Consider the following 25,935-nt stretch of genomic DNA (forward strand, 5'->3'; position numbering starts at 1 on the left):
TGTGTCATCTTCTCCAATCCTCAGCCCTATGATGGAGATACCTCAATTTTACTGATTTAATAAAGACCCACTAACCCTGACAATGGCAGCTGGCAAAAGTAAAAAACTAAAAGGTGGGCAAGGGGCTCGAATGTGTCTGTCTGCTTCCCAGGGCCTTGATCACTTCCTCTTTCCTGCTAGCGGTACTTAATTTATTTAACAGTCACTGATGTCAGTCTGTGGTACTTGCAGGTGTTCATAGTTCTTTATATTTTACTGACACCACGGATACTTATCCGAAAGTACTTGAATCCTTGGAGAGCTACATGTGTAATTTGTGCTATCAGCATAGTTTCACTATATTTTCAAGGGAACTGTGACTTTATCAAAAATTTTAAAATGCATCTGGAAACTGTTTAAAATTATTTATCAAGCGTACCACATGGTACAGGTAAAATACAATATTACATAGAACACTGTGCTACTTGTCAAATGCAGGAAGATGAAATGCACAGATTGCAAGACAGTGCCAGCTATGCCATTAGCTAAAATCATCATTTACAACCATCACCACCATCCAGTGCAGCTGACTACATGCCAGACATCCTCTAGCTGCTTAGGATGGGTCCTGCAGAAAGACAGAAGGGTGACATTCCCCACTTCTGTGGGCATCAGAAACACGCTTGGGTCTCCCTCTCCCCTTACCTACTACTCCCTTGCTGCTGACAAGGCGGAGCCAGAAAGAACAAATGCCCCACCTGAGCACTTTCTAACTGGTACACCCTGCTTACTGGAAACAGACTGGCTGCAGGTATAAGGCCCTTTGCTAAGCAGCAGCTGTCAGTTTTCTCAGGATGACATTTTGGCAACTGATTTGGAACTGATAAAATTACAACAGAAGACTTTAGTCACAGATAACTCTCAGCGACCTACCTTGCAGCCCTTTTCTGTTCTTCACGATATTCAGCTAGCAGACTGTATTTCCCAACTTCCCTTAAAGCCAAGTATAACCACGCAATTTATTTACAGTCCATAGGGTTTAAACCAAATGACTTTGATATAAAGAAAAAGAATTTAAAGGAAGACACATATGAATCAGCTAGCTCATGTCTGGATTTTTATCCAAAGACGAAAACACTAACTAAAGCGGCTAGCTGCACTCCCATGTTAAATGCACATTAACTACAATAGTCAAGATGTGGAAACAACCTCCAGGGCTATCCTGAATGAGTGGATAAAGAGCAGCGAATACACAATGGATTACTACTCAGCTACAAAAACAGATGAGCCCTTTCTATTTGCAACAACATGGACAGACCTTGAGGGTAGGTCCTGCCAAATGAAGTAAGTCAAATGGCGAAAGACAAATACCGTATGCTTTTACTTGTATGAAAAATAAACGAAGCAAATAAGACAAAGTTCTCCTGCCCGCCTGTGATTATGCAGGTGCCTCTCTCCTTCTTTCCCCTTTTCCTAATAAACTTGTCCTTTTAAAATGTAAAGAGAAAACAAATACCAACTTTTAGACTCTAAGACCAAAACAGTGGCTCCCCGAAGGGAAGGGAGCGCAAGGGGTGGAGTGTGTGGTGGTGGCTGGTGAGTCTACACAGCTGCTGATGTGTACGCTGTACACCTGAAACCTATATACTGTTATAATCCCCAAAATGTTGCTGAATCCAACAGGATTTACCAGTCATAAAAGTAGGCAAGGTAGGGCCTGCCCTTATTAAAGTTAACAATGTTTACATTTCCCACCTATTCCCGACAGCACCTGCTATCTGCAAGGGTGGACACAGTGCGTGGAACTCCAGCAGACATCTTGGAGCATGAGGCAAGCTTGTGGGTAGAACCCATGAGTTAAGAATGGTGGGATGGAAAGAAGAGGACTCTGGGCCCACGGGACTGCCATGTGGAGAGGAGAAGCACAACCTTCCACCGTGTTCAACACACTCTCATTCCTGCTTAATACAGATTATGTCCATAACGCATGAAGAAACTGAAGCTCGGAGCAGGTAAAGCACTAAGTAAGCAAAGAGCCAGAATTTGATCTAGGTCTGGCTAACTACTAACCCTGAGGTACAAGGTTTAAAAAATAAAAAACAAAACCATGACCAAATACTATTTATCATTTTCTGTTAAGCTGCTGGATAACTACTACCAACAGACTGAAATAAAAGAAACATACAGCGCCCACATGGTCACCTAAATCAGGAAGTATACAAATGATTTCAATTTATAAGTGATTATATACTTCTTTATTCCTGGTACAAAGGTGGAAAATATAAGTTTATTACTAATCAATGTTATCAGGAAGCTAAAACAAAAGTTGTCCCTGAAGACCAAGGCAACAAAAACCATGTTGCAAGAGCAGGCCCTCTGAGACCTTCATGTAAACCTTTCAGTAATTATGGTTACAAACAAGAGCAAAGAGTCAGGTCTGCCCACAAAGGGTAACAGTCACGGCCGTGCCCTCCGCCAAAACCAAGCAGCACAGCCGACAAACCCGTGACACGAGGCCGCAGACAGTGAACAGCGAGCACAGGCCTGGGGGCCCTGAAAGGACACAGCCAGGCAAGCCCTGTCAACGACTGGCTTCCTGAGCGAAGGCCACTCTGGGCAGCAATGTGGAGAGAGGAAAGTGTACCAAACCCTCAGTCTTGCCAAGGTGAGGAAGGAATTATACTGAGGAAAAACTATAGAAATCTGCACGAAGGCCCAAGTCTTCGGCTGAACACCGCTCTGCACAGAAAGTGAGAGCCCACAGGACTGGGAAGAAGAGCAGCAGCAGGAAGGAACAGTGACTGGGAGGCAGAGGCCCGACAATGCCCAGGTGCACACAGTCCTTAAACAGCCAGGACGCCCTCGCGCAGCCCTCACAGGGGAAGCCTTGGAGCACGTGAGAAATCATCTGGAAGAGTGGCCTGGGCCTGCAGGGGGCCTCATGGCTTTTTCAGGGGATAAGCCAGGTCAAAACCATTCTCCTAGTTATATCTCTTCCAGATCACTGTCTGATGAATATACAACGGAGCTGGTGGGGTTCCCGGATGCTCTGGGACACGAGATGTTGTAAAAGATTAATGAAGAGCCTGAGTGAAGTTCTAGCCATCTCAAGTCAGGCAGCAGAGTCACAAGAAAAGTAAAACAACACTTCTCATTGCTTTGGAAGGTTATTTATAGTAACATAACAGGATAAAATATTTATTTTTAGATAAGTACAAATAGTCAACTATAATTTCTAAATGGTAAATAATGGTAGCTATAGAAAGTAAATAAAGGCTCCTTGGAATCAAGAAAAGGTTGAAGTGGGACCGAGCCACAAAGCTGGAGCCCTGCTGCCTGGGACAGGTGCCGCCACGCACAGCTCAGACATCGCACGGCTCGCACTCATTTTTGAGAAGGTCTTACTGAGGTCGCTGTTTTACATTACAGCAGCAAGTTGAAAAGCTGCATGAGTCTAATATAAGGTTTGCAAAGACTAACATATGTACTACCTCTATTACTACAAAAAAGTTCACTGATCTCTCCCTTAAAGGCTACTCAAGATCCAATGTAGAAGAGTTTTAAACATCAAGCCGCAAAAAAAGTAAGCTGATAACCTTAAGGGACTTAATTAACTACTAGAACAAAATCCAATCCTCTCAAAAATATCCAGCAGCGACAAGGTAAAATTTGTCCCATCAAAAATTATGAGACAAAGATTCAGAAAAACGTGACTCACAATGAGGAAAAAGTCAATAAAGAGAGACAGAAACAGAAGAGAGAATGGAATGAAAAGAACTTTCCAAGCAAATAGTAATGCATACTTATCTAGAAGAAACTACCTCAAAACCAAATGGCTTACAAAGCCACCGTTACTTGGGTTAGGATCTAACACGGCGGCATCAGAAAGGCGGGCTAGGTGCTGAGCTGCTGGCTACCTCGCCAGAGGTCCTCATGTTCATCTGTTAACTGGCATTTTTTTAAAACCTAAAATTAATCAAAAGAGATGACTGAGCAAAATAGCAGACTTGACAAAATATCAAGGCTATGGACAGTCTAGTTTGCAGAGGCAGAGAAATGAAGTCACCCGTATGATTTGGTTCTTGGTTTAAGCAATGGATAGCAGACATGTGGGTATTCGTGTACGCACACGCTATTATGAAAGTACTTTTTGTTCAGTGTTTGAGGAGACAATGAAATTGATGGCTGTCACTGTCTTCATTCAGCTAGAATCTAGTAAATACAGATTGTTTTTAAACAATGGTAACATCTCACTGTTAATTTGTAAAAAATGTCGGTAGTTCCTTTCAACATTTTCTTAACGTTCTCCTCTGTTCTTCACTATTTCAGTGAATTTCATGTTGATAAAATCAGAAAAGGTGTATATTCCTTATCGCCATGACATAAAAATAGTAACCAAGACCACATTTAATAAAATTTGCATGAATTTTGACAGAGGCAGACCAAATAAAACAGAAATTTTATTTTGATCCTGCTCAGCCCCATATTTAGTGGTTATCCTTTTAAGGTGGCAATTAAGTACTTCATATATCCCATGTTAAACTAAATTTTTCTTTGGCAATTATTAACAAATTTCAAAAATATTCCCAAGAGTGTGAGCCCTTTACAAATAGAAAATAGTTCACTATGTTTGCCTTTCATAAAGGTAAAAAACTTCCCTCTCTTCTATTAATGACAGTATTACCCACTCAAGGGACATGCCATTTTCAGAGGGTATTTCCCATTTAGCCCCTTTGCCTTAGCATTTCTTTTCTGATTGCCAAATTGGGATTATCTCTTGAAGAAAGGGGATGTCTTTACCCTTAATTTGTTTATTTAGCAGGTGGTAGCTCTAAGCCTACCCAACTCCAATCTTTTTTTTTTAAGATTTATTTTATTGATGCATATAAGAGCTGGGGTCCAGGCCAGAGGTGCAAGGGGGTGAGAGGATCCAGAGACAGAGTGGGGAGCAGAACAGGTTGATCAACTGAAATACACTGCTGAGGGGAGCAGCGGGGAGACAAAAGAGGTCTTCTGTATCGTGTGGGTCAGCTCCCAGGCCTGGTATTGAACTCATGCTGCAGTGGCTGCAGATAGCTTCACAGTGTGGAAACTTAATACCTTGCACCACGAGGGAGGGCCCTACCAATCTTTATTTTTCTGTAAACTGGTTTTGCCAGTCTGACAGGACCATACACTACTCTAAAGCAAAGGAGAGAAATATGCTTTTCAAATTAAAGTGGATTATCAAAGCATGAGCCTGATACTTCAATCGCATATTTTTGAATTAAGACATTTCGTATTTTACATTATATTGATATTCTAATACTTGAAGTATTTCACAAAGAAGCACCATAAACATACACCAAAGTGAAGAATTTTAATGACTGTTAAATGTAATACTGAAAGACCAAACTACACCATGACAGGCTGCAGAATGCTTCTGAACCAGCCAGGCCTAAGTTTCGGTTATCAACAAGGCGCCAAGGCCAAGTTTAACTGTAAATGTCCTAATCTTGCTCATCCCACAGCAACAGCCAATTAGCAAGTAGGTAGGTAACCAGTACATATCAGAAAAAATGCCAGATGTCCTAAGGTATGCGGCCGAGTAGTGAAGGTCACATCCTACATGCATAGATCAACCGGGTTAAGACAAGGTAAGTTTCTTCAGTGTCCGCCAATCATTGTACTGCTGAGCTGAAACTCCCCTCTGCTGGGCTAAAACTCCCCCCTTCTGGAATAAAAACCCTGCCTTCCCTGAGCTCAGGGCGCTCAACTTCGGCTGCTGCGTCACTGCCTGTTGGGAGCCCAGGCTCGAGCTTGCAATAAAGACCCTCGTGTGCTTTGCATTGGAATCGCTCCTTGGTGGTCTCTGGGAAACTTGAAACCTGGCACAACAATATGTGCTTTAATAATATAAAATCCTAAATCCATAGGGCTAGAGGGGAACTGGGCAGATCATGTGACCTAACCACCATCTATACCACTAGGCCCCACACTTGTCTGACAGTAACTCATTTTATTATCTGTGATTAGTCCTAATTTTTGATAGTTTTCCTTATACTAATTTATACTAAGTAACTCTAAGTCAGTCTCTGTCTTTTGCATTCTTCTAGAAGAACTTTTTTCTTCTGAGGTCAAAGAGAAGAAATGTAATCCTCCAAAAGCAGAAATCCTTCAGGTTATGTAAAGGAAGCTACCATACCCCAAAGCCTTCAGCAGACCACATGTTCTCATTTTCTAATTATGGTGCTTTACATTTTTTCTTCTGAGCATACTCTGTTGTGTTTATCAATGTTAGAGGGGAAACTAAGTGGAACAGGACACACCAAGAGGACTTCTTTGATACCACAAAATTAAGTTAGCTCTTACAACAGTCACACCCCACGGCTAACTAGGATTAGCTTACCGGCAACCAAAACTACAAAGTACCTGTCTCACTTCTTGCTTGGCCTCATTTCAAGCTTAATGGGTTCTTGACTGCAGATTAAATATAGAATTATAGCTTAATTTTCTACTTCACTTTTCCAGATACAATATGCACTATCCACTGATACAGGAGCTAGTCTCTAAAAACATTTTGATTTTAGAAACCATTTTAAGAAATTTAAAAAAACCCCACTTTTATTTAGGAAGAACCTCAGGGCTTCCCCTTTCTAAACAATGTATTCCTAGAGTCACCAACAGGGACAGAGCAAGACAGGACCTGTACAGCCACAGAAGATATGGACACACTCAGGCAGGAGCCAGATTTGGGGGTCAGACTATGTACTGTAAGCAGAGCCCTGAAGAGGAGAGCAGCAGGTGAGGGGTGTCAGAGCCTGAGTGGGGTTAGCACAACAGGTTAAGGTAGGCTATAGGGGAGTGTCAGGACCCAAAGAGGTAAAGAGGGGATCCACACCATGGAGTGAGGTTCTGAGCCCAGAAAGGAGAGAGGCAGCCTGGTGTGCGCATCACAGACCCAGGCAGCTGAGAGAATACACAGGAGTCAGGAAAATCAGGTGCCCTGGCTGAGGCCAGAAGAGCTGATGTGCACGTGGGGAGGGACAAAGAAGTGAAATGACAGCACTGGGCAGGTGCAGCAGCTATGTGAAGGAGCACTAGATAGGGAGGGAACTGACGGGAACAAGCAAGACTGATTACTTACAGAGTGTTAATGGAACCAATGTCATACTGAAGGGAAGGAGGACCAGGTTCTCATTACTGAACATGGGGCTTAACAAGAAAACTGGAATAAACCCTGTTACTCGGAAAATAAGTATTTCAAAACTGAAAATGTCCTGAAAGCTTCTAAGTTAAAATATTTTTTAATGGAGGAAGTACAAATTTTTTAGTAGGGGAGGTAAAAATTTCAGAAGTTTTATGAAAAGTCTGTAACTAAAGAACTAGCACTCCAATGTACTGAATCCAGCACCTGCCAGGAACCGTGCAAGGTGCCATAAAGAATTAGTAAAGGGAGCCCTCCCTGGCAGCACAACGGGTTAGGACACAGCACTGCAAGCTAGCACAGCCGCTTCAGTTCAAGTTCGATCCCCAGCCCCAGAGGTGACCCACAGGGCGCAGCAGACCTCTCCTGACCCGGCCGCTGCTCCCCTCAGCAGTGTGCTTCATCGATCTACCAGTTCTGCTCCCCACTCTGTCGCTGGTGAATGCTCTCACCACCCCTGCATCTCTGGCCTGTACCCCACTTCTATATGCATACATAAAAAAAATTAAAAAAAAAAGAATTAGTAAAGGATTAGACACAGAAAACTCCTCACACTTGCAATACAGTTGAACAGAAAAAAGACCCTCAGTGGCTCATGAAAAGCAGAATTCAGTGCATTTCACTATAGTTTTTATGTTCCTTTATATTTGATCTAAAAGAGATTTCTTTGTCTACTTATTAACCCAAAAAATGAAGAAATTGTAAATGCATTACCTGAATTGGATGTTCACTAAATGAGGCTGGGAACCATCTGATTGCCAGTAAGTTTCTAAATTGTCATCTCGTAACTGATCCACTCCAAATCCTAAAAACACCACAAATGACAATAAATTCTCATGAGGAAAAAAAAAAGAGCCACATATCCAAGACACAAAATTACCATACACATTTGTGCAGAAGGTCTGATAAACAGCACAGCCAGAACTGTGAAATGTAAGTAACCAGAATTCTTCTATGGTCTTAACTTGACCTCAACTCTTAAATGTACACACAAAAGATTATACAATAGGACCAAGCTTTCTTGTTTGTTGGCTTCAATTTTTAAAGAACATTCTCTAAGACATACTTTAAAGTCAATATATTTTCAAACCTAATTTCTTATACTTTCTATGAATGAAACTAGTAAGAATGATCCCCGTCTTAGAAAACCTTAAACAGAAAACAGATTTTAATAAAGTCAATACACCATATTTATTCTGACAAGAAAAAAGAACATCTTAGAAATACTTTCAAGTCACATACATTTTGAAGCCAAATGTTTTTTCTGATTAACATTCAGACTCATCAAAAATTAAATTTACCCCAAACCCTCTACCATCCTCCCATTCCAGATAACGTAAGTAAAACTTGCTGTGCTGCTTTTTCTTAATTAAAACCATAATGATTTACATTAATTACAGAAATAATTTACGTGGTAAAGTATAGATTCTTCCAAAAACTGAAGAGAAAATAGCTTTAATTGGGAGAGGATGATTTAAAAAATCATTTAAAAAATCATTGTTCCTTTCATAACAATTTAAACTTTTTGACTAAGTGGTATATTCATTACAAATTAAACTCAAGAGGTGCAAAAATGGAAATAATTGAGTCTCTAGCCCCCTCCCTCTAACCTGTCTCTAGTATACTCAATAGTACCAGTTTCTCACATACCCTTTAATAGACGAAGTACATATTGTCTCTTTATGTTCTCTCACTGTGCAAATGATGGCATACTACCTGGTTCTACCTTTGTGGGTTTTTTTCACTTAGCATATCTGGAAAATTACTCTGTATCAATATATGAACAGTAATAGTAGTAGTAGCAACAAACACTGACATCACATGCAGACAAACATTAAGCACCAAACACCTAGGAAGTCTTAATAATTATTACCTCAGTTAACCTAGACAGCTTCAATGTTTATAAAATCTCCCATAGCCTAAAAATATAATCATTTAACCAAAGCCTTGTAGGACATCTGTTTCTAGTGTTTTCTAGATTACATTAGATTACAATAAACATCTACTACTTATAATTTTAAAGTACATGTTAATATTTCTGCAGAATATATTTCTAGGATTAGAATCCTGGGTCATCTGAATTTTACATTTGATAAAACACTGTCAATTTCTCCTCTAAAATGCCTCTTCACCAATAATGTAGCTCATCCCTCTATTTGGTTAAGAAAAATTGAGATGTTCTGACACCTTTACATTAAATTTTGAATACTTAGTACAAATTTCTGCCATATTCTTTTGGTTCTAGAGACCAGTTTGATATAATGTAGGAAAGTTCTACAGAGAACTTAAATACCAGCAGACAAAGATAATCAGAACCACTTTGGAAGCTGGCTACCACAAGCCTAATGTCCATTAACTCATGCACAGCTAAATAAACCGTGGCACATCCATCTATACAACTAAACAGTCATAAACAAAATAAAGAAACTACTGATACATATAACAGCACGGAAAAATCACAAATACGTTATGCTACGTGTAAGAAACCAGATCCAAAAAGCGCATACATGATTACAGCTATAAGTTATTTTGAGGAAAACAAACAAAAGGACTGCAAAACAGATCAGAGGTTGTTAGGGGCTTAGGAGGGGAACAGAAAATTGTTCACACAGAAACAGGAAGGAATTTTTTGGATGATGGAACTATTCTGTATTCATGGTGACACTGCTTTCATGACTGTATGCTTGTTAAAAGCCATAGAACTGTGCACCTAAAACGGATGAGTTCTATTCCAAGTGAATTACACCTCAATAAATCATTCATCAAAAGAAAAAAAAGGAATCTTAAGGGGAAATAGAATGGGCTCGGTTGGGAAGACAGCTATAGGAGTCTTAATGTGCAAATAATAAGTTTCTGAAAGGAAACTTTGGCCGGGAGGGTAAGGTAGGTCTTCGGAGTTATTTTGGGATATAAACCACTCAAAAAATATGCCACTCATTTATCCAATCTAGAGAGGGGGCAATAAACACCAACCAAACAACACAGCAGAGAACACTTAGAACCTATGATCAAGTTATTTTTTAAAGTGACTATTAGTAAAACAATTGGGAAGAATATAAAAATGAATGAAGCCCCCATTAAATTTATTTTACAATTAAAATAAATAAAAAGAATATCTAGAGTACAGGCAAACTGCAGTAACCAGTACAAACATCTCTCCTGGGTTTTGTTTTGCCTCATGTCACCTGGTTTGCAAGAAGAGAGTGACCAAACAGCCTGTGACCCAATTTCCCGCACTGTGCCAGTCCTTTCCAGCTGCTTAGGATCCGCACCAGGAGGTGTCTTGTTTGGGGTGGTCATTTTTTATATAGTCTGTGTAGAAAAGAAAAAGAGGTGCACATTATGGCAGGACCTGAGTGTCAAAAAAAAAAATTAATACCAAAATGCATCATTCATATATGCTTGATACTAACCTACTGCTCAACCAGAGGCAACATAATTCAATCACTATAATTATAAATATTGGGAATTCAGCTCTGGTTTCCAAAACACATTATGATTTACAACATGTGCAGAGCCGCAGATTAAGGTAATGAAATGGGCAGAGCATCAGGATTTCAGCTTTGGCCTCTCTTTTACCAAGTTTAGACTGTGGGCAGGTCTGGGATCCGTTCCTTTCCTGTTAATGGGGATGACATGACCTATCTTTCTGTAATACAAGGCAGTTCTATTCTTCTATGAGCAAAACTTCGTATGTCTGTGTGTGTGTGTGTGTACCTAGGAATGTATGTATCCTTTATTCAAATGAAGTTGTTGCCCTAAAAAAAAATCAGGTTGAAAATACTCTTTGCACTAGTTTCAAAGTGCCATTTATATGTGCTCTTACAAGCTAAATGAGCTAGATGGCTTCAAGGTTTAGAAGTAAATAATTCATTTACTGAACAACACCTAAAGCTGCTTCAGTCGCATCAAGTTACAGCTACTGAATTTCGCTACAGGCGCCCTAATAAACCTGCCCGACAGTCCTGCATGCCTTGTCCAGGACACCTCCTATCAGACCTCAGTTCCCAAACCTCCACACACACACTTGATATTTATTAACTACATGAAGCCACTGCACTGTAACCTTCTGAACGGTCTGAAACTAAGAGATTAAATCGGTGATTTACTGAATGAATAGATGGATGGCCAGGTTCGAGCATAGTCAAGTATTGCCACCTACCAGTTCAATAAGGTCTAGGAGAAGACTATTAAACCTATCACCACTGTGACAAGCTGACTGTCCTGCCATCGTCCAATGTCAAAAAAAAAAAGTACACACAGAGGCTCGTCTCTACACTGAGGTAGAATTCAACTGCCGGACTGGACCCCCGAGTGGAAAAAGCCGGGGCTAAAAGGGTTTGGGCCACACAATTCAGAAGGAGCTGACAGCCAGCAGCGAGCGCGAGCAAAAGCAGTGTCTGGACCAAACTGTCGAGCGGCTCGACCCCTCTGCTAGAAGCGCTGGAATGAACAACAGCTCCAGTTCCATTCTGGACCCAGCAGGCTGAGGTGATCGTGAGCATGGAGACCCAGGAAGAGAACGCCTCTTCGGTTGCTAGAACCATCCTCCCCGTCAGGGAAAAGCCTATGCACTTACAGTTTGCGGACGCACTGGCCGCCACGCGGGGCTTTCGGCTGCCCGCCGCCCCGCGCCACTCCCACTGGGCGGCTGGCGACAGGCTTCCCAGCCGGGTGGACGGGGTCGCAGCCCAGTGACGTCACCCTCGTGCCGCGCGCTGCCTTCCCCCGGGCTCCGCCTGGCGCTGGGGTCGCGCGTACGCACGACGTCTACGGCAGGCGCGAGGCGGCGCCTGGGCACCGCCATTTTGCCGGTGGCCGTAGGAACACGCTGTGTGAAGTAAAGGCAGGAGCCCGCTTGGCCTCGGCGCGCCCCTCCGCCAGGGGATCGTTTTCTCCAGGTAGGTGAGGCGTCTGGAAGGGGCAGGCGGTGAGCGGCGATCGCCACGATTTCGAGGCCCTGGGGAGGCGCTCGGAGAATGTGTGTTTAGGCCGCAGGTGGCGGCCGTGGAGACGGCTTCAGCGCGTGGCAGCTGGTTCCGGCGGGACAGCTGGAACCGCCGGGGCCCCGAGGGCCTGGGGACGCCTCGCGCCCCACTCCGGCTGATCCGAATCTCGGCCGCTGTGACCACCACCCCCCGCCCAGGGGCGACGGGAGTGGGTCCCAGTTGTCACCGCCTCCGCTACCCACTTCCACCGCCTCCCTCGCTGACCGGCTCCTCCCTGGAGCGGAACCGAGAGGAAGGCACCTTCAGAGCTTGCATCTTCAGGACCCCTCTCTGTCCCCCGACAGGGGTGGATCGAGTGTCCCATCTGCGATCTGGCTGTGGGGAGTCTTGGCTTGCGGTGATCGTGGAATGAGTCATGGCATCTTGCCGCCATGAAGTCGAAGACTCCTTGTCCACTCCCCGTCTTTATAGACAGGAGGCTGTGCTGGTCTCGCAGAGCAGCGTGCACTCGGCGGCAACTGGACTGATCCCAAGTCAGCGCCCACTTGGTCGCCGACAGCCTTTTTTGCGCACTCGGCACTTTAACTAGGTGGCTGTTTTCTCTTAGACTCCTGATCGCAAAGTTGCCTTCGCTCGAAATAACCTTTTCTCTTCAGTGGTTCATGCTCTGGAGCACGAGAAACTGACAGCCACATCCCATAAACTACAAAGCCCATTTTCTTCCGCTTTCGTTTTGGTGGTAAACTGCATGTGAGAAATTACCGTCAAAACAGTGCTGATTATGATGACCCTCTCTTTTCCCTGGGCTGCTAAGTGGCCATTATAAGCGTGGCATTTATGTTGCCGATCTCGGTTGTTTGCCCCATATTTATTTTATTTCACTTTATACCAGCTCTGTGACTAACGATTTGTGAGGGTTGGTCACGGGCTTATCTGTATTTGAATCAAGGTTTCTATTATTAAAAACCTCCCTTAAAAATTAGGGAGAACATTTAACATAATTGCTGGAAGACAGAAACAAAGGCAGTACTAATTTAGTGTTCCTTCAGTTTAAGAACCTGACATGAAAGTTGTGAACCACTCTCAACCGATGTTTTAAGGCATCACCTACCACAAGCATAATCACACAAATGATCAAGCCTCACTTGTTAACACAGACTTTTCAGGGCTTTCTAATACACTTCCCTACCTTTTACACTCCTATCTGGAAGAATGACACTGAGAGCCATTATTTGAACAGTTTGTTGCACATCTGAAATATCTTCAAATCCTTTGTTCTCAGGAATCTTATTTCTCTTCCCCTCCTAGCTTTACTGTGCTATATCTTTTTTCTTGGAAAAAAAAATTTGAAGCCTAGTTTAGCAAGTTAATGAATAGTGCTTAAATGGTTCTATAAAACAGTTCAACAAAGAATATTCATTTTTCTTAAAGACATAAGTGATCAATATTTTTATATCAATTAGCATCTTTCTCTGGTATGTTTTTATTCTATAAAAATCACCTCTTGCAATCTTTTTTTTTTAAGTGGTTTTGAAAAGTTAAGTAAAATGTTTTTAATAGTTTGGCAGAAATAGTTTAATGGAAGCAATTTTGTGATTAAATATTTATCCTCCAGAGTGTAATTCATTGCACTCATTTACTAGGTAATTTGTGTGGTGTCTAGTTTTAGCAACTAAGTAAAAGATCTCTGATTTTTAGGGAGTTGTCACATTTAGAATGATAGCAATTCAAAGCTCATTTAAGTCCCCCCCCCCCACTAATTTTTACGAGACTTGGACTGGTTTTTAAAAGTTTTAAATGAAGTAAAGTGAACCTCTGGTAATAACTCCATTCATTATATAGTCTCCTTTTTAGGATTTTTGTTTGCTAGCTTGCTTGCTTGTTTTTCTTTTTCCAGTATATACTTTATGAAATTATAATCTATAAGAAAATTATTTATGTTTAAATTCATTTTCTCATTCATCCAACACAAATATTTGTGTTCCTACTGTGTACCTTATAAGCACTTGTCCAGCCACTGGAGTCCCTGCTCTGTGTATGGAGTGCATTGTACTTGGGGAGGGAACAAACTGTGTGTGTGGAGAGAGAATATGTAAATATCTATATATAAAAACAATGAATATGCACATACATTTGTGTGAAGTGTACACTGTGTCATACAGTAGAAAGTGCTTAGGTCAAAAGGGGGAGGCAGATGGGTGTGTTTTATGCTTATATACTCAGCCAGGAAAGGCCCTAAGAAATCAGCATTAGAGACTGGAAGGAGGGAGCCATGCAGCTTACTGGGCAGAATAGCATTCAGGCAGAGGGAACAGAAAATGCCAAGACCCTGAAACAGGAACACGTCTGGTATGTGCTAAGAACAGCAAGGATCCTATGTGGCTGGAGCAGAATGAACAAAGGCTACAGTAGTTGGAGAATTGATCGAAAATTAACAAAAAATCAATTCTGATTCTAGGTTATTTTAAGCACTTGAACTTACAGTGTGAGTAGGAAAGCCACTGCAGGATTTTAAGTAGAGAAGTGAACACGATTTAGCTTTTACTTTCAAAGGATCATTCTAGCTCCTACATTGAAAACAGCTATCAAAGCTTGCAGTGGCAAGAAGCAAGTCTAGAAGCAAAGAAATCTGTTCAGCCGTTAGAATAATGTAGATAAGAAATAACAATGGCTTAAGCCAGAGTCGTGAGAAATGGTCAGATATTGGATGTATTTGAAGGTAAACTCAGCAGAATTTGATGTGTGTAAGAGGTGGCTTTTAAGAATTTTGCCATGAGGAAATGGAAGACTGGAGTTGTGTTGTAGCTGAATGGGTAAGACTGCAAGTTTTGGTGGGGGGGGGGGGTTTCAATAGCTCATTTTGGGAGATGCTGGCTAGACTTTTAGAAAGCAGTGCTGGTAACCAGAGTACAAATTTAGGTTTAGGAAAGTGTTCTAACTAGAAATAGAAATGTGGAAGTTAACAGCATGTGATGATATTTAGACATGAGACAAGAATGAACACCTTAGAAATAGTATGTATTAAAAAAAAGGAATAGTACACATGACCCAGTGTTACAGCAGTCTCGAGTGCCCAGAAGACTAGAGTCACCAGGAAAATAGGAACTCCAGATGAATGCTATGTCCCAGACCAAGTTAGAAGTCATTTCTACTAGGAAAAAGCCTTGTGTTAAAAGCCATAAATTAAGGGCTGATAACTAAACATTTGTTTTAGTAATGTAAAGAACTCTAATGACATGACAAGCTTTTTTGATTTTTACATTCACTCAGACTTTAGTTCAGTAATTGATGACACTGTTAAATATCAAAGCTTGGAGAAGTTTTAAAAGCACAGTCTGTACATATAATTACTTGGCTCCTTTCAATTTCAGTGCTTTTTGTCCTCATTACAAATTCCGGCAGAAATGTAGTTTTTTTACTTTTCTATTGATCAACATGGTGATAACCTTAATAACTAATTGCAGAGACTATAAAATAATTTTGTTAATTTTTCTTTAATAGAAGAGCTGGATATTCTGACTTTCTTAGAAGTATGGCAGACAAATTAACAAGAATTGCTATTGTCAATCATGACAAATGTAAACCTAAGAAGTGTCGACAGGAGTGCAAGAAGAGCTGCCCTGTGGTTCGGATGGGTAAGCTGTTTGATTGCTTAAACAGGAGGTTTTCAGAAAAATAAACCTGACAGTTCTTTATGCGCTTCTGTGTATACTTTTCCCCTATTCTTAAGACTGTCAAAAAATAAAACCAAGTTTTATTTTAAATTTCTCTTACTACTTTGTGAAAGTTAAAAAAAATAATGATTTCAGGTTTATTGAAAGTAAAATCAAACCAGAGTGCAAGTTATTGAAGTTCTTATGTTCTACAAAATCCTGTTTATTACTTTTACCACACAGAAAAAGGGCTTTTTTATATTTGATGGTGTTTTCATTTTTAAAAAGCAACAGTTGAAAAGCTTGATTAAAAAAAAAAATGACTAGGCCCTCCCTGGTGGTGCAGCGGGTTAAGGCACAGCACTGAGAATCTAAAAGCCGCGTCTGCATGAGTTTGATTCCCGCCTGCCCCGGAGGTGACCACATGGTGTGGCAGACCTCTCCTGACCTGCCCGCTGCTCCCCTCAGCAGTGTACTTCGTAGATCTGCCTGTTCTGTTCCCCACTCTGTCTCTGGTGAAGCCTCTCACCGCCCCTGAGCCTCTGGCCTGTACCCCAGTTCTGTATGCACAAATAAATAAATCTTTAAAAAAAAAAAAATGACTATTTGTGAGGTTTTGCTATATTTTCAAGATTTAATAAATTTTAACAATTCAGGTTTGGTAAACTGTTGTAGACTTTAAGACTATGCTAGTTAGTTACCTTAATTATGTACCAATAAAGTATAGACTTGCTGAACATTAAAAGAAGCTTTAGATGTCTTTTATGATGGTCCTCCATGCTATTCAGAAATTCCATTATTAATACATTCCTAATGCCAAGTTTAATACTGTCTAATTATAAAGTGACTCCATACCTTTTTAGAGCTGGTTGAACTAGCTGATAAATTTCATTCCTTTCTCTGCTGTTTGTTACCATAACCAAGGAATATTTTTTAATTAAATGTTCACATTAGTCAGCTTAAAATTAACGACCTGCCATATTTTCACTGGCATAAATTCAGAATTGTCCTTACAAAACACTGACTTAAGATTATCTGATATATCTTAGATGTGTGTAGTCAGTGCTTTGTAACACTGATTTTCTTGTAGCTTTTTTGTTTTTTAATCTGCTTTATAGAAACTTGGGGCCAGAATTGCCTAAATAACAGTGTTCAGAAAATGAGAATGTCAGGTAAGATGACATTATTCTGTCTTTCCCTTTGGCAGGAAAATTATGCATAGAGGTTACACCTCAGAGCAAAATAGCATGGATTTCTGAAACTCTCTGTATTGGTTGTGGTATTTGTATTAAGGTAAGTGTTATTAGGTCAAATTTGTATCCTGAAAAAAAAAATGGTAAATATCTGAGTAAATTATAACCATTTTTAAAAGGCAAACTGTAAAACAATGAATAAAGAATATAAACTTAGGGAAATTATACCTGTTAAGCAATAATCTAATACTACTGTTTTTGAATAAATGAAACTCACTATTTAAAAGTTATCAGTTCTATAACTCAATCTTGTGAAGCCAAAGTTTGTCAAACTTTGTGAACCAAAATTCATTTCTTTTTTCTCCCTTTTCATGAAGACATCCTCCATATTAAAACTTTATCAGAACTCTGGAAATATAAATACCAAAAATATAGGCCATATTATGCACAAGTCTTATTTCCGAAGTCTGTTTAAAGTTATGCCTTTTTAATAGAAATGCACACTTTGCTATTTTCTTGATTTACTGCAATCCCTTGAGTACTTATCTTTTACATTCTTTTATGATTGGTTTTATCCCAATAGTGTAATTTTTCAAAATGACTTCAATTAGTTTTTGTTGCATTGAATAGTTTTGTTAGGACTTTTGACTTAAGAATGATAGATTTCCAACTTTAATTTATTATAAAATTAATTCAGGAATCAGTGTATAAAATTTCTTAATATTTTACTTAAATACAGTGTGTATTTGAACAGAGCTCTACCATAGTATGGATACCACCTGTTAGTCAGCTAAGACTTACCTGTAGTTTACATTGGTTTCTGAATGCACATTAATTAAAAAGATTAATTAAAAAGATTTTCCCTTGTTTTGAAATTATAAACAGGAAACCAAATGTCTAATATTACTACCAACAAATATTTGCTAATCTCATCATGCCTCCCTGTTCCCTCAGTGCTAGAAATCTGGTGTTGAACCGCATGTGATATACTCTATTTTCTTTTGTCAATGCTGGGATAAAATGAAATTTCAAAATGAACTGTGGCTATTGTTTTCCTTGTAGGCTAGAGAAGTTTGAATTACTTGAAGCAGAAAAAGGATAATAGAGATTTCTGTAGAAGTAACTACTTTGGCAGAAAAAAATACCTGTGTATAGAAATAGTATTTTTGACTGCAGGGTGGTAATGACTCTGTCAATTAACAAGAGTTGGTTGCATTTTTAATTTTCTTATTCTTTAACGCATAAAATGGGAATTCACTGAAGTCTTTATAGAGACTTTTGAATTGGGCCAGATTTGTTCTGCTAATCAGATCTATAAGATGCATTCTTTAGATGTACTTTTTTTAAGTAGCTGTACTTCTGAGCAATTTTTCTAGCCATCTACCCTTCTTAAGTCACTTTCCAGTTCTTGTCATTTTGGTTCCTGTGTTATAAGTTAAAATTACACCAGAAAGATACTAATCCTTGCTCTGTGCAAATGTACTAGCATGTTGAGACATGAATAAATGTTAAGAAGGTATGATATGTGGCCTTAGAAGACTTTTTTCAAAGTAGAACAGGAAACTTGCATACAAGGCCAAGACACTGTAGAAGAAAGCTTGTGTCGCTGATGAACATGCAGTCCTTACTTGACAGCCATGGTTTATCTTGCCTCTCAGCCTTCTGTTAGCTAATAATTTCTTAAAAATCCACAGGTTCTGGAAGGCTTTTCAGTAAGTATTAGACACATTAAATGTCTAACTATGCCATCACCAAGGGGAATGCAAAATAGTTGATGATTCTTGCCTTTGAGAAACTTAATATTTTTTAAGTAAATAAGGAATGAAACAATATCCCCCTCTGTAAAGGTCATGTTTGGAATATTGCTTATAAAAATTTTTCACCTACCTATCTTAGTCATATTTCTAAAAATTAACTTGAAATTTTTTGCTTTAAATAACAGAAATGCCCCTTTGGCGCCTTATCAATTGTCAATTTACCAAGCAACTTAGAAAAAGAAACAACGCATCGATATTGTGCCAATGCCTTCAAACTTCACAGGTATCTTTTCCAGTTAACATTCCTCTTTACTATAGCCAAGAGTAAAATAAAATGCATTTGGAATTTTCAGAGAGATGGAAAAGTTGGTATTAACCTTCCACTAAAGAAAAACAGTTTTTGAACATCTTTCTGGCCAGCAATAGAATTGTGTAGGTATATTCTGGAAAATATAATTTCGGACTGTCATTTGAACCTCAGTAAGTTGAAGAGTTACAGATGATTCTAATAGACAGCTGGTGCTGAGAATCATTGTTGATCACACTATCCTATCCCCAAAATAGTTTTTAATGGAATTTATCTTTTAATTAGTATTTTGTTTTATTCATTGTTACTTATTGATTAATCTTATGATTTACTTAAAATATTACTCTGAACTTGGACACATTTTATTAAATCTTTTTTTTTGGGATGTTTTTAATCTGCTGAATACTAATATTTTGAATCTAGGAGTCTAGATTTCACTAATAAAAAGGTATTTCTCAACCTGCCAGCTTTAAGGGGCCTACTGCATCAGGGAGAATGAAGTAGACTATTTCTGGTTCATGTGGCACTTCTCGCCTTGTAAGTAAATGGCAGGCCAAGGGAAAAAGAAAATTGTGAGGTTGCACCTGCTATGAAATTTATACCAGAGCATTTTGTTATACATTAAAACTGAATCTTACATGTATTCAGGAATTCTTATCTTAGAATGAACTTTGACTGAAAATTGAATAGACAAATAAGGGGTAATACTGGTCGTACATGCATTTCTAACAGCAGTTTACATTAATCTTGGCTGGTTTTGTTTTGTTTTTCCCCTAATAGCCAATAATATCTGGCATATATAGCTCTTAGTTTATTAGTGGATGTGTGTGTGGAGTGCAGTGCTTTAAAATAAATCATTCTGGTACTGTGAATTTTCTACCTAAATCTGAGTGGTTTTATTACTTTTATATGCTTATGACAGGTTGCCTATCCCTCGTCCAGGTGAAGTTTTGGGATTAGTTGGAACTAACGGTATTGGAAAGTCAACTGCTTTGAAGATTTTAGCAGGGAAGCAAAAGCCAAACCTTGGGAAGTACGATGTATGTATTACTGCCCTATAAAATTAACATCATGGGGGGCCCCCCCTGCGGTGCAACAGGTTAAAGCATAGCACTATGAACACTAGACGCAGCCAGTTCGATCCCCAGCCAGGGAGTGTCCCACATGGTGCGGCAGACCTCTCTTGACCCAACCACTGCTCCCCATCAATTTGCTTGTCTCTGGTGAATCCTCTCACTGTCCCTGCACCTCTGGCCTGTACCCCAGTTCTACATGCATAAATAAATCTTTTTTTTAAAAAATCATGGGTTGGTTTTATGCGATTTTGAAGAAGAGTATGTGTATACATATATTTTTTTCAATGTTCTTATTTTCAAAATTATTAATGGAATTTTAATACTGAGCAACTGTATAGGGGGAACTCTGTCCATTTTAGTTAAAATTTGTTACTGCTGTTTTACTGATAATTTGGAGTTTCCTTAAACTATTGTAAGTTGGTATGCCTTGATTTGCAATTAAATCCATCTCTAATTTTAAATTAGGTAGAAGCCAGAAGTATTCTATTGCTATTTGTTGGATATATGTCCTATTTTGTTTAATAGTTGTCTTTGCATTTGTGTTACTAAATTGAATCTTGATAATAATTACATGTGTATTTCTAGGATCCTCCTGATTGGCAAGAGATTTTGACTTACTTCCGTGGATCTGAATTGCAAAATTACTTTACAAAGATTCTAGAAGATGACCTAAAAGCGATTATCAAGCCTCAGTATGTTGACCAGATTCCCAAGGCTGCAAAGGTCAGTTTGTTTTAGGAGCAATTTATATATTGTATCAGCTGAGATAGAAAAGTGAACTTGTTTTGCTTTGTAGCTTTTTAATATTGATGGAAAGTAGTAGTAGTAATTCTTCCTGCTATATTATGACAGGGGACAGTGGGGTCTATTTTGGACCGAAAGGATGAAACAAAGACACAGGCAATTGTATGTCAACAGCTTGGTAAGTATTTGTTTCGTGTAAACATGTTCATCGGCCCTAAACTTATCACCAAGATATCTATCTGTAACTGAATTACTGAAGTGGGAAGAGCTCTACTAATTGTCATACTGACATTATAAAAGTGACATGATTTTCAATGAAATGTCATTCAAATCCAGAGTGACATGCAATATATGTTTTGCCTAGGAAGAGGTTAAAAAATACCTTGTAACATTGAATGCAATCCCTCTATGTTCTTTGTAGATTTAACCCATCTAAAAGAACGAAATGTTGAAGATCTTTCAGGAGGAGAATTGCAGAGATTTGCTTGCGCTGTTGTTTGCATACAGAAAGCTGATATGTAGGTTACTTTATACCTTTTGTATGTCTTAATCCTTTAGTTTTCACTTGTAATGCTACTAATAAAAGCAGTGGTTTTGAGAGAAATAGAAATCGAATCTACAGTTCTGTCTTTTGAGGTAAGATGTTGAAACAGTTACACATTTATTATCTTGTCTCCCTATCACTCCTGCAAGAAGTTAAATCTCATTCAGAAAAGTACATTACAACTTACAGGTTCCAAAGTTTTTAAATATAGAGTCATTTATCTATTACTTAAACTACATTTGTACATAAGAATATTTTTGAAGACAAGCTCTCCCCCAGGCCAGCGGACTTTAGGAGAGTACATTGATTAAAACGTAAGTTCTTTAGGTTGTCCTGATGAGGGTCGTGTGAGAGAATCGAAGTATAAAAGGCAAGTTTCCTTCCTACTGTCCTAAGCCTCCCTCCTCACATATTTGCTCCCATCTTTTTCCACATTTTTGCTCTGGACCCAGGACAGGCCAGCTCTTCTCCACCGAGTATTCTGTAATCTGTGCAGGGCCTCCTCTCAAAGTCTTGCTTTAATGCTGCTACTTTACTGCTTAACAGACTCTGAGAGACTTTCCCCAGATTTGATATGCAGTCCTGCTTTCCATGCTTTATTCCTTCCTTCTGCTTGTCAACAGAACACAGAAGTTTTAGCCATTATGGAGTGGATGCCTCATTAGCATACTGAAGGATTTTTATGGTTAAACCAGCAATTTAAAATAACATGCAAAATAAAATTAAGTCAGATTTACCTTTAAAATTATGTTTGCTTTTTTCCTCCATAGTTTCATGTTTGACGAGCCATCCAGTTACCTAGATGTAAAGCAGCGTTTAAAGGCCGCTATTACAATACGATCACTGATAAATCCAGATAGGTAAGTAAAGATTCACTGCATGCCCTAGTCATTTAAATTGGGTAGCTTTCTGAAAGGTAAACACTGCGAGTCATTTGTCATACACATGTGCATGTTTTCCACCCATTTCTTTACACTTACCACCTGGGCGTGGCTTCCTATTACCAGTACACCTTTCCAGGGAAGTTAGAAATTTTGGGAAATTTGGCACCTGTGTATGGATTTGTGTGAAGCAGGTCCTTAGCTTTTATTAGCTCCTCAAGTAGACATGAAAATTAGACACACACAAAGTATGAAACATTGTAAAGATAATCAGGCTGTTCGGGTTCCTACTAGCATAAGGACATGCTAGTTTTCAGTTACCTCTATTAAGTACTAACAGCAGCCTTTTGCTTGATATGGTTGTTACACTTAATTTTTTTAAGTATATTTTTTCTACTAAAGTTAACACAATAGTAAAAAACTTTAGACTATCAGTTAATGTTATATAACATTTAAAAATTAAAATGTTTATTGATTTTCAGATACATCATTGTGGTGGAACATGATCTAAGTGTGTTAGACTATCTCTCTGACTTCATCTGCTGTCTGTATGGCGTACCAAGTGCTTATGGTGTTGTTACTATGCCTTTTAGTGTGAGAGAAGGTAACTTGAAAAACTCTTCAAAATGCTGTGCTCTCTATCATGCTTAGAAAATGTATTATTAATATAAGTAATTATATATTGCTCTAATACTATTATCTACAATTTTAACTTAAAAATTTAATCGCTCAATAGACTATATGTAAAATTATCTACATCAGTTGTTTGAGAAAACATTTCGTTTTGAAAATTTTATGATATGCAGTGAAATAAACTAGTGTTACCTCAAATAAAGTAAATTTTTAATTTGAAGTTGGATCTGGATTTTCCAGGAGTGAAAATGTTTTATGAATTTTATTTTTTGTTGCCTTTCTTTTGCTATCTTAAAAACCTCTTTTAAGTTTTCCTTCATTAAAGTATTCACCATCTTCAAATTTGTCACAAGTGGTGAAAGTACTTGAAATTCATCTTCAAGTTCACTTATTGCTCATTTTATTCCAAATGTTTTACATTCATCTGGAAGCTATATCCTAAGTTTAGAACAAAGGCGAATGGTGTAGGAGGAAATCAGTGTATTTTAAGTAAGCTAGCTTAGTATAGTACTGCTTAGTGAGTGACTAAAATGTGCAAGTGACTATAATTTCATTATCGCCTTTACGTTCCTTAGGGAGGGACTCTGGCCTTTCCGTGTCTCTCCCTAACCTGCTGCTGAGTGCTCACGTGCAGGCCTTCCCTTGTGAGCTCTTTCCTATTTCCACACGCTGCTGCCTTACTCCTCAGCTTCTGTTTTCTCTTTCCAACTATACTCTAAACAGATCATCTAAAAGAACTTACAGCTCACTAGGGGAGAAAGCCCTGCCAAAGTCAGTAATTACTTATGTAGCCTTGTAGCTCCCTAGGTTGATGTAGCTTTTTTTTTTTTTTTTTTTTTTTTGAGTTTTCTCTTAAATGAGCTTTTTTGGTTTGTTTTGGTTTCTTTTTTGGAGAACACTACATGCAGGTTTATTGAAATACAGTGCTAAGAGAAGCAGCAGACAAGACGAGAGACGTATGTGCCAAAATAATGTTAGAAAAACCGAAGAAATTCTTTGGAAATGGAAATCTGTATCACGACCTAGCACTTGACATAAGAAATGGTGGTGACTTTTAATTTATAAAAAGTGCACATTATTTTAGTTTGAAACATGGAATAGGAATTACCACTTATGCTTTTATACTTAAGATGAAATAGATGCATCTTGTAAGGAAAATTGGTGAGATTGTCCAGCTTCCCAGCACTCTAGGAGATGACATCAGAACCAGTTATTCACTGTGGGCTCCCGTAGTCAGCAAGTACTTATTGAGGGGACCTGCTCTGTGCCCTGACTAGTTCCAGAGTTGTGGTGGTGGCTCAGCCCTGCGCCTGGCAGCTGTAACTGCCTTGGCTAAAGGCTGTGTCGTTCAGAGAAAGATTCCTGGTTTTTAGCTGTCTCATCTTTTTGTTTTCTTTTAATTTACTGAGATTAATGTAGTATGTGTAGAAGCTCATCATGAACTATAAAAGCAATTATAGCTTGAATTCCTTAAATTGACAAGATAAATAAGTGGTAGGAGTGACCTGTTAACATTTTTGAGCAATGTCACTTACCTGAGTCTTCATCTCCTTATCTGATAATTAGGCACTAATATTAAATGGCCACGAAGGTTCCTTCTAGTTAGTTTTATTTAATTTTGGTTTTAATATGTCAGCCACACATTAATGTTTTTAAAAGCTTAAAATTTCAAAAAAAAAATCCTGATTTTCACAAAATAAATATGTTTATTTTCTCTGTCAGTCAATGTCTATTGAACACCGGCACCAGCCCTGGTGTAGTCTTCAGTCCCGGTGTAGAAATGTGAGATTTCTAGACTCCCCTTAATGCCTTCCAGAATTCAACTACTGTCTTTTCTGTTAACTCAGTAATCCACATTTTCACTTCTGTATGTGTCTGTCATTACAAATCTTAACACTTCTAATAGGGAGGGAATCTCACGAACAATATGTTAGTTTGCAGTTTTTGTTTAGATAGTGGTGTTTATACAGTGAATCCAGTAATAAATGCTACTGTTAATTTGGTATTAGTAAGTTCCTTAATAACCTGCAATCAGTTACAATTGCAGTGTATGGTTATACTTCATATAAAAATAAATGTGTGTCACTTAAATTATTTAAAAAATTATTCCCCAGACTTTTATGTCAACACACAAATATATTCCATTTTTACCTACTTGTCATTTTTAGAGAGAAACTAAAATTCAAAATTTAAAAGCACAGCAGCAATGGCAGCATACGCTTTTGCATAAAACCTGATGGAAAAATTCTTATAAAAGTCACAAAAAGGAAATATGTTATATGGGGTAGGGATATATACACATGAATATCTATGTGTATGTATATCTATGCATGTTTTTGCATAAATTTTTTAAGACGTAGACACATAAAACACCATATTGACAAAGTATAATGTCATAAATCCATGTGTGGATTACTCATAGAGCCTAAGGTTTTCTGGCTTTTATATAATTTCTTGTAGAGAAAAAGATCTTTGAACTTTACTAATCTATTGATAATGACTTTCTTTCAGGCATAAACATTTTTTTAGATGGCTATGTTCCAACAGAAAACTTGAGATTCAGAGATGCATCACTTGTTTTTAAAGTGGCTGAAACAGCAAATGAAGAAGAAGTCAAAAAGATGTGCATGTATAAATATCCAGGAATGAAAAAAAAGATGGGAGAGTTTGAGCTAGCAATTGTAGCTGGAGAGTTTACAGATTCTGAAATCATGGTGATGTTGGGGGAAAATGGTAAGTTTCCTTATTTTGTCATACTTGATTAGTCTGTTCATGCATTAACTTGACTTTACTACTACATAGGAACTTTGACTTAGATAATGGTCTGGGGCCAGATTAAATCTTTACGTCTCACTGTGACTCCACAGTTTTTGTGATTGCATAATTTAACCTCACTGCCATTCAATCAAGTTCATACTTCATGATCTTCATTAAAAAGATGTTTATTCTTGGCCCTCCCTGGTGGTGCAGCGGGTTAAAGCACAGCACTGAGAATCTAAAGCCACTTCCGCATGAGTTCGATTCCCGCCTGCC

At 38.8% G+C, this 25,935-nt stretch overlaps 2 protein-coding genes across 2 annotated transcripts in view; one reads left to right on the forward strand and one right to left on the reverse strand.

Moving 5' to 3' along the window:
• Positions 1 to 11,847, reverse strand: part of ANAPC10 (anaphase promoting complex subunit 10) — a 43,263-nt gene extending 31,416 nt beyond the window's left edge. The window contains exons 1-3 of the mRNA XM_004685301.2: positions 11,745 to 11,847; positions 10,351 to 10,477; positions 7,880 to 7,970 (exon numbers count right to left, since the gene is read on the reverse strand). Of these exons, the coding sequence (XP_004685358.1) occupies positions 7,880 to 7,970; positions 10,351 to 10,465 (206 nt within the window). The 5' untranslated portion in view covers positions 10,466 to 10,477; positions 11,745 to 11,847. The remainder of the gene's footprint in view (positions 1 to 7,879; positions 7,971 to 10,350; positions 10,478 to 11,744) is intronic.
• A 114-nt stretch (positions 11,848 to 11,961) lies between these two features.
• The window catches only part of ABCE1 (ATP-binding cassette, sub-family E (OABP), member 1), a 20,425-nt gene continuing 6,451 nt past the window's right edge, over positions 11,962 to 25,935 (forward strand). Inside the window, exons 1-11 of the mRNA XM_004685302.2 lie at positions 11,962 to 12,066; positions 15,616 to 15,749; positions 16,975 to 17,060; positions 18,903 to 19,000; positions 19,947 to 20,064; positions 20,686 to 20,823; positions 20,953 to 21,022; positions 21,266 to 21,362; positions 22,159 to 22,248; positions 22,752 to 22,873; positions 25,414 to 25,635. Coding sequence (XP_004685359.1) covers positions 15,647 to 15,749; positions 16,975 to 17,060; positions 18,903 to 19,000; positions 19,947 to 20,064; positions 20,686 to 20,823; positions 20,953 to 21,022; positions 21,266 to 21,362; positions 22,159 to 22,248; positions 22,752 to 22,873; positions 25,414 to 25,635 — 1,144 coding nt within the window. The 5' untranslated portion in view covers positions 11,962 to 12,066; positions 15,616 to 15,646. The remainder of the gene's footprint in view (positions 12,067 to 15,615; positions 15,750 to 16,974; positions 17,061 to 18,902; positions 19,001 to 19,946; positions 20,065 to 20,685; positions 20,824 to 20,952; positions 21,023 to 21,265; positions 21,363 to 22,158; positions 22,249 to 22,751; positions 22,874 to 25,413; positions 25,636 to 25,935) is intronic.

The sequence above is a fragment of the Condylura cristata genome, unplaced genomic scaffold (genome assembly GCF_000260355.1).
Source record: "Condylura cristata isolate star-nosed mole 26May11 unplaced genomic scaffold, ConCri1.0 scaffold00018, whole genome shotgun sequence".
Classification (NCBI taxonomy): domain Eukaryota; kingdom Metazoa; phylum Chordata; class Mammalia; order Eulipotyphla; family Talpidae; genus Condylura; species Condylura cristata.